The sequence below is a fragment of the Gavialis gangeticus genome, unplaced genomic scaffold (genome assembly GCF_001723915.1).
Source record: "Gavialis gangeticus isolate Ggan-Ray unplaced genomic scaffold, GavGan_comp1, whole genome shotgun sequence".
In the NCBI taxonomy this organism is placed as follows: domain Eukaryota; kingdom Metazoa; phylum Chordata; order Crocodylia; family Gavialidae; genus Gavialis; species Gavialis gangeticus.
In genome coordinates this window covers 113,302,387-113,311,557 of record NW_017729025.1, presented here as the reverse complement: position 1 = coordinate 113,311,557, position 9,171 = coordinate 113,302,387, and the positions used below count along the sequence as shown (strand labels likewise).

Sequence of the window (9,171 nt, the reverse complement as noted above, 5' to 3'; positions counted from 1 at the left end):
GCTAGGAGCTGGAACCAACTTCCAAGGGAAGTGGTGCTGGCCCCTACCCTGGGGGTCTTTAAGAAGAGGCTGGATGCCTACCTGGCTGGACTCATTTGAGTCCCGTTTTTTGTTTTGGGGTTTTGTTGTTCTCCCGCCCTGGCGGGGGGTCGGGCTAGAAGATCTACTAGGTCCCTTCCGACCCTAAATCTATGAAATCTATGAAATCTATGAAAACAGCAAATGTATTATTATTCTCTTGAAAAAATAATTTTCAAAGAATTGCTAAGTGATATAACAGAGTATGCTTAGCATATACAGCATGCTCCCTAATTAGTCATCTTGCTAAATTATATTCTCTTTTAAGTAAATATATAGTTTAATATACTTTACAAAAGTTTTTAAGATGGGCACAGAATAGAATATAGGATCTGAACACTCCTGAATTTCTGGGAATATTCAAAATAAAAAAAATGCAAATTTGACCTGAGCCCCAGATTAGAGTAATTTTTGTATTTCTAAAATCTTCATCTGAATCTGAAGTTTCTCATTTTGGGATCTCTTCTGGAAACTACACAATTATCTCTTTAATGAAATAAGTCGGTGCCCTTGCATTATTACACCTAGAATGGAGTCTGAAGCAACTCTGAAAAACCTGAAAGTTTGGTCATTTTTCACTCTGAGTTGTGTGGCTGAACATCACCTGTAATTCAAATTTTATTGAATTATGAGCAGTGAAATTGTTGCACCTCAGTCTAACGTCCAAGAGCATGAAATCTGCTCCTGGAAACCTTTAGTAAATGCTCTAGGTTAAGCACATGGATCTAAGATGTAATTTCATCCTTCCATTCTGTTTAGAGATCAGCAGTATATCATATAAATCCTTTCACCTGCACAACAAAAATAATATGTTCTATTAAAAGACACTGACTATGTAGAATAATTGAGATTTGTATGAAGTGCTGCCAGTACAATTAATAGGATAGCCATAGTTCTATTAATTTCCAAGGAAGCAGCTATATTTTAATTAAGTGATCCAGAAATATGGTTAAAGTTGCAATGGAGGCAGGTAAACATTTTGTGAGTTTTAGTTGCAGGACCTAAAATGTGGTGCTAAGCACTTTAGGTCTGTGTTTTGAGTACATATGGATGTATGCCCATTAAATATTTATAAATATACACATATGTGAAATTTATTTTTCTTTTTCCACTTCTGTATTCCTAACATACACTTAAAATACAAATACATTCCTGAATGTAAATAACAGGAGCCTTTCGTGAACCCTGCAAACAGCCTGGAACTCTTGTGCCAAGTCATGCAGCTTTTAAATAGAAGGCTGTATGCATGTTCCCACCTATGATGTGTAATACTGCTTTCAGGGATGATAGCCTCAGAGTTTAAACCAGGACTCCATGCATAGAGAGTTACTATCTTTTTAATAAAAGATAACAAAACAGAAGAGAAATTAATAGAGATGTGAGGGACAGACGTCTATGTCAAATTCCATGTCCAAAGCTTGAGTGCAGGGCAAAAAGCTTGAGCTTGAATAGCGTGCCATGAAGTTATGTTACAGGCCTTAATATTAGTTAAAAGTGAGCATTTGTTAAAGAGAAGATGTATATTAAGTTGCTTAAACTTGCCTCTGTGCAGTAAAACTCATACATGTTTTTTTGAAGCTGTGCCATATTGGAAAGGGCAGATATTTATGTCCCCTGAGTAATGAATTTCTGAAAAGCAGGTGCAGAATATTGCAGACTGAAAACAAGCTTTTATAACTGTATAAACTAGTAAAGCAGCAAGGATAGAAATATAATACTGAAGTGCTGTTTAAAGTTATGCTTTCATTTATATTTAATAATCTGTTGAACTGGTAAAAGATAGGTACAGTTCACTTTGGGGTATTGAAGTGATAAATGAAAAAACACTATTACAGTGTGAACATTTAAATAAAAATGTGTTTGAGGAGGGCCTGAAGTCAAGCTTCAGATCTAAGAACTGAGATAATTTCAGATCAATAGGAGCCAAATGTAATGGCTAAGATTTCTCTCTAGTTTGTATACTAATGTACGTAAGGCTTAGCCAGCCTTTCAGTAAATACATTCGTATTATGAAATATTTGTTAATCATTGTCTGATATTTTCTTTTTTTTCTAATTAAGAAGCTTATCATCCAAGATCAGATTCCCTCATCTCTAAATTGTCCACTGTTTTTTGGCTCTCTCTTACAAGGGGACTGTGGTTCTTATCCTTCAAGTTATCTGGCATTTGCAGTAAGATACTACTGAGGATCCTTAACTCTCAAGCTTCACAGGAACAGTCCCAATGTGCTTGACTTAAATTGAGTTGCTAAGTACATTTTCTTTGTCCATGGCAATTACCCTTTATTTTCCAAACAGCTAGTTATTCTGTTAGAGAATAATGGTATTTAACATTTGTGGTATGAGCACCTGCAGTCAGTCAACCAAATAATACACTGAAGGATTGCATCAGAGTTATTTAGAAGTAGATGAAATCTGATTCTTCAGTCTACAATTTCTGAAACTGGAGGAAAAGCAGCATCTTATTTTACCACTTATAAAGCATTTTCTCCTCCTTTCTTCCTGTTTTAGACTAAAATCCATGGGGTTGGATTCGTAAAAATACATGCACCTTGGCATGTCTTGTGCCGGGAGGCAGAATTTCTGAAGCTGAAAATGCCTACAAAAAAGGTTAGTGCTGATTTTCTTTTTCTCCAGTAGTCACAACATGCCCCTCTACATCAGCAAGTATGTGTGTATGCTATTTTACATGCAAAAATTGTATAGGGTTTTTCACCCTCAAAGTCTTTGTCAAACATTTATGAATCCTGCAAAGGAAATTAGTATTATTTTGTTTTTTACCTTTACAGAAATGAGGCAGAGGGACTAATTGATTTCCATAAGGCCACAGAAAGAATTATTGTTGGAATCAGGAGAGAAATCAAGAGTTCCTGGCCCTCTGATTGCTTTCTATGCCGTATTTCATTCTTTCCACACATTTTGAAAGAGTAGATTGCATGGACAACAATCTTTTTTTCTCTCTACCAAGGCCCCAATCCTAAACAGGCCTGTGGGAGTACTATTTTTCATGCCAATAGTTCCACCGAGTTCAGGGAGTACTTGTATGTCAGAAACTAATCACGAATGTAAGTGTTCAAAAGATCTGGAACTAAATTACCATAGAATAAATTACCCTTCAGAATATTTGAAATGTCATTACAAAAATGATAGTGTATTTCCATCACAGGACAAAATTCATATAATCTTTGAGATATATATATCTGTACCTGCTCAGTGAGCATAACTTAGAGATGAATTAATATTTAATGACACTCCTAAGTGCAGATCCCAGACTCTGCAGAGAGAAATCTGTAATGGAACAAGAAGCAGCTTCAAAACCCAAAGCAATTTATTACAAAACTAAAATTATACTTTGGTTTGAAATATGTATTAGGAGCCATTCTTAACTCACTTAACACATGATTTGCTTTAATTATATTTCCAATTTTAAACAAAAACCTGTTTTGCCCCTTGATATTAAAAGCTATGGTACCACATGGGAAAGGGTTTTTCATTGAATAGTGGCCAGGGAGAGAGGGGGAAAGACGCACACAGATTTCTCATCTTTCAGTCATAGTCCAGTAGAAAGGAGAAATGAACTTTTACCCAGTTGTGCCTAGAAATGAGCTCAAACCAAACCCATTCATTTGGTCACCTTCTACTTGAGAGAGTAGATTCAAGGAATAACTGTGGGGCTCAGATTTTGAAGTCTTCCCTTCTTATTTAGCTTTTAAAGCATTTCCAATATCTCTGGTACCACAGAATAGTGGTAAACCCAAATTGTCTTGGTGAAGAATATACATAAAATTAGTTCTTTTCTACAAATGATGTAGGGTGCCAGAAATCCCTACAAGATATTCTCATGCAAGTCTTCCTATACATCATGGAGCTCAGAAAGGAAATCCATTCACCAGTTATTAGGAGTAGTCTGTGGATCCTCCAGGACTTTCTCCTGTCCCCCTAAGAAGGTTACAGAGGCCACAGAAATAACTTTTACCTTTAATTTGCAATAGTGTCCATAGAGAAACTTTGTGGTTTTCCCTCTAATAAAACAAATTACTTAGAATTGCAAAGAAGCAAGATTTTCTTCTAAAGAATAAATGAACTTTGAGTTTCCCTCAAGTTTACCATTCTGTTTCCAAGAAGGTAGAGCCATAGCAGATTCCTCTGTTTCAGAAGATGAAAATGATAGTTTTATTCCTTATATTTCACCATTTTTTGTGGATAACTTGAAAGTAGTAAAGTTGTAATTGTTTGTTTCTCTGTTTTTCTGCTTAGGTGTATCAGATCAATCAGGCCCATGGTCTTTTGAAAAAAATTAATTCTGTGATTCAAAAAATAACAGAACCCATCCAACCAAAAGTAGCAGAACACAAACCACAGACAATGAAACGCCTCTCCTACCCATTCTCCCGGGAGAAACGGCATTTGTAAGTGAAAGCTTCATCCAAACATACCATTTTTTATATCAACAGAGTCCAACTTTTTAATACATCTTGAAGCATGGAAAGATTAATGAAAAAATGTCACCCCCTTGAAATCTGCAGTAATACTTATTAAAATTAAGATTTTTTTTTCTTTTTCAATAAGTTAACATTAATTTAGTTCACAGTGCAGGAATAGGTTCTAAAAAAAAAGACCATTCTGTGATATTTGAGCTCATTTTAGCTGTCATCATGTATTTGATAAAACTTTTGAACAGAGTAACAAATCTGCCTTTTAGACTATAAAGATAAATTTATACTGTAGCACTTATCGTTTTACTATGATTCTTTTCAATACAAAAACTAAATATTCAGAAAGATTTGTAGACAGGAATGTGGGTTGATTAATTTAATTGATTCACTTATTAATATTATATGGGTAGGTAATTCATGTTCATACAATCTATAAGGAAAAGGCAAGATCTGAAATCAGTGGGAGTTTTGTCATTCATTTCAATAGGAGCAGGCTTAAGTTTGGGCTTATTATGAGATCTTTAGAATAATTGGAATTGTGTATGGATGCAAGTAAGGAAAAATACAAGAGGAAGAATACGGCAGAATAATTTCTGTGTTGAGATGACTTTACAGGACCTCTTTCTCTGATGTCCAGAGAGATTTAAGATAACATGGGCTTAGTTTACACCTATATATTCTTCCTGCACTGCCCCTCTCCTACATACACAGCCATCTAAAACTTAGCACCATGTACATGTTTATTTTCATTTTTATGGCTATAATTAGGGACATACCTAAATCACAGCAAGAGAAAGCAATTTTCACAGCTTAGTCACAGACTGAAAAGTCAATTTCAGGTCATTTCACAGTGGCCCCTCCCCTCAACACTGATTGGTGGAGAGGCCCCGGGAAGAAGAGGGATGAGGGGGTGGCTGCCATTTTGACTGCTGGTTGCTGAGGGGCTAGGCCACATGGAAGGCACTAATTAGCAGAGAGGGTTGAGGAGGGTAGCTACCATCTTGACAGCTGCCCTTTTGTGCCGCTCTGCCAGCTGGCAACTTCCCCTCCTAGGCCAGCTGTGAGCCTGGGCTGCAATAGCAGCCAGAACCACTAACTCCCACTGGGAAGCCAGCATTTTATTTTTAAGTTGGGGTTTTTGGTTTTCCTGGAAAATCATGGTCAATGCCATCTTTTCATGGTGATTGAGATTTTCATGGAAACTAAAAAATGGCAATCACAAAGTTGCAATTTAAGTAGATTTCTAGCTATAATATACCAAAAGGGAGCTGCATGCTAGGTTGTTACGAGGGAAAAAACTGACATATTTTAATTTTTAATAACAGTGTATGTGTCATGTTCAACTTGTTCCTGGATTTGTAAAAATTACCTCAGTATGTCAATTCATTGTATGAGGGATGTTCAGTTAATAAAATAATCTGATAGCTGCACATCCAATTTCCAACTTGCATTCAGGTTGAGAAGTACTTTTCTACCAGCCCCATCTTGGGGTTTTTCAATTTGACCATCTAGGTAATTACTAAATAAAGGAGGCAAAGCCCACCTAAGAGTGTTTCCAAAGCAGTTATGGCTAGCTGCAAAAATGACTGGCTGAAATGCTAAACCAGAGTTATGCAGGAGGTCAGACTAGATGGCCAAAATAGTTTCTTTCCTTAAAAGTCTGTGAAATAAATAGAGTCAAATAAATGTTGCCAAGCACTTTTTAGACTGAGCAATTCATCATAGAAATCATAGAGAAGTAGGACTGGAAGGAACCTCCAGAGGTCATCTAGTCCAACCTCCTGCCTGAGGCAGGATCATCCCTATTCAAACCATTTTATACAATGTATAATCTAAAGTCTTCATAAAACTACTGTCAAGCCTGCCACAACCAAAGACATTTGGGATGGTGATTCCATTTAAAAAGTTTAATTAATTTTAAAAGTTTTTAGATGAATATTCTTTTATATTTAGTTAGTGCGAGCTAAGTGCAACTACCATCACAAACCAGAAAAATGAAAATGTTGAAGGAGTCAACTGAAGAAAATTACCTAATAAGCAATATTTATTTTGTTGTTCTCCTTTCTAATGTTTTAACAGGTTTGACTTGTCTGACAAAGATTCCTTTTTTGATAGCAAAACTAGGAGCACAATTGTAAGTATTGCATTTTTAAATCATGTACAGCAGGATATTACCATTCTAATCTTGTGTTAATTGCTCATCTAGTAGCATTAGTCCAAACTCTCATTACCTCTGTATTCTTATACCAGATGCTATTAATTGTACTTGTGAGCAATTATTTAAATAACAGGATCAAGTATTTCTGCTCTAATGCTGAATGGTAAATGCTGTTTGATATGAACAGCATGTCTTTTCTTGCATAATATTTTCATTTTATTCTGTTAGAATCTCAGTGATTCTGGGGGGTAGCTTAGGCTAGTGAACCAAGCATTGGAATGGGACTCACAGGACTAAGGTTCTAGTCTTGCCGTTGCTGACCAGGTCATTTTGCCCCTCGGTGCCTCGCTTTTCCCTCTTGTAAAGTAATGCTGACCCCTACCCCCTTTAGAAAACGCTTGTAAAGCACCAGTGAAAGACACTGTATAATAACTGTGTATTATTAGCAGTGGTGATTATTTTTAAAGCAGCATTCAGATAGGAAATAGGGTTAAAAGCTCTTGGCTTTTAAAAATTGTTTCAAAATAAAAACAAAACTTATATTAAAGAATCTCGACAGAAAGAACACTCGCTGTATTTTAGTCACAGTGACCATTCTCCTTTATTACATTAACACGTAGCGTTTGCTGCTGATGTGGTTATTAGTCTGCACTGTGGTAGACTAAAGAACTCTAAGGGTGTTTCTACACATCACTGTATGGTGATGTTGTTACAGTGACATGCTTTAGTGCTTCCTTTTGGAAGTACTAAAGAATGATGCAGTACAAGCGGTTACTGCACCGTGCATGCAGTGCATGGGTAGATTTTGCTGCTACGTTACCTTAGTGGTGCGCTATACCCGGGGAGCGCATCGCTATGGCAGCATAGCTGGCAATCATGTGTAGAAGTGCCCTAAGAATACTGTTTGGCAATTATATACATTTTTCCCATTATGTTGCTTTAAAGGAAGGTAAGTATCATTATCCCCATTTTACAGATGGTGGAGCTGAGGCAATTAGGAAAAGAGAGGATTTCACAAAGGTACACAATGAGTCTGGACATAGTGACACATGAATACTTCCTACCTTCATATCTGGTGTCCTGTCTGCTTGGCAACACAGTTGCACATGAAGCTTGTATAGGATTTTAATATACAACCCTGAAACTCTACTGCAGGACTGAATGCTATGCACATAGAAAAGCTGCCACACAAGCCATTAAAAATACCACTGTGTGTGTGTGCGCATGCACGTGTGTGTCTGTGTCTGTATGCCAGTACGTCAACTGGGTATAATACCAAATTAGCCTAAAATTCTAATCAGAGACATTTGCATTACATTCCATTGCTTTCTGCCAGTATTTCATCCTTGTAACTACAGTTACATTAAACATTAAAGTCTTCTTAAGGCTCCTTCACAAAAATACTCTCCTTTGTGTGCGTGCCAAGTAACAAATCAAAGCATAACCCTATTTACTTAGGTATAGTTGGCATAATGCAGCTTTTCTCTGTGTTAACATACATTCAGTGTGGCTGCAGAGAAATAGAAAATTATAAACAGAGTAAAGTCAGACAGTTGTTAAAATCTCTTTTTATGGTTGTGTTTTGGAAGAATGGTGCCAAACACTGACTGTTGAGTAGTGAGATGGGGAGCTGTTGTTGTCACTTATTTTGTACAGTGGACGTACATGGCAATGTGCAAAAAGTGCACAGTCTGACCTGAAAGCATTGCAGCCTAACAACCAAATTATTAAATAAGGGGCAGTAAGCCTCCACATTGTCTCAAGGACAGTGCAGTCAGAATCAGGAAGCATGACTTGTATTCCAAGCTCTCCTGCCAGCCTTTAGTGTGAATATGAGCAAATTGTTCTAGGTCTTGGTGTCTTTATGACCAGTTTTGTCCTTTGTCTGGTTTACTTCATTTGCATGGTCTTCAGAGCAAGTGGTTATGTTTGCACAGCACCAAACGCGGTGGTATTTCTCATAGCCTTTGGGGTCCTGAGCAATACCAAAGTTCAGGTCATCACAATGGTGGACTGTCAGTCCCACCTGGAAATCCTAGCTGTTACTGTAACATGAATAATAATAGGAGACTATTTTCTCTGACACTTGTTCTACTTCCCACTCCCATTTTCCCTTGTTCATCTTCTAATATAACCTATCTTGTCTCCCCAGCACTAGTTTGGCAGGTCTCACACATCTGTGCACTAGGAAGGAAATTCTTGTCCATGTCAATGTCACATGGCCATGTCAATGTCACTTCACTTCACTTAAGTGTCAATGTCACTTAAAGCTAGCCCAATTTAAAAAAAGAAAGAAAGGGAGGATTAAGGGCACAGGATGTGCAAAAAGGGAATCATAGTTAAAAGAGAAGGAGCAAAAGAATGAGTAGCCCACACAGACTGAAAAAAGGGAAAGGGAAGATGGAACAAAAAGAGATGATAGCTGAGGGTTTGGGGCAGAAAGAGGTAGCTCACTGTTTAATAGCTTAAGATGTGAAAAAAATTAATTCTGTTACATACA

The 9,171-nt window shown here is 37.0% G+C and overlaps 1 protein-coding gene across 4 annotated transcripts in view; it reads left to right on the top strand.

Annotated features, from left to right (window-relative positions):
- ANO1 (anoctamin 1) overlaps nucleotides 1-9,171 on the top strand; it is a 166,334-nt gene that overhangs the window by 76,013 nt on the left and 81,150 nt on the right. For all 4 annotated transcript variants that reach the window (XM_019519443.1, XM_019519440.1, XM_019519441.1 and 1 more), the window contains exons 4-6: nucleotides 2,589-2,687; nucleotides 4,335-4,486; nucleotides 6,593-6,647. In XM_019519443.1, the coding sequence (XP_019374988.1) occupies nucleotides 2,589-2,687; nucleotides 4,335-4,486; nucleotides 6,593-6,647 (306 nt within the window). The remainder of the gene's footprint in view (nucleotides 1-2,588; nucleotides 2,688-4,334; nucleotides 4,487-6,592; nucleotides 6,648-9,171) is intronic.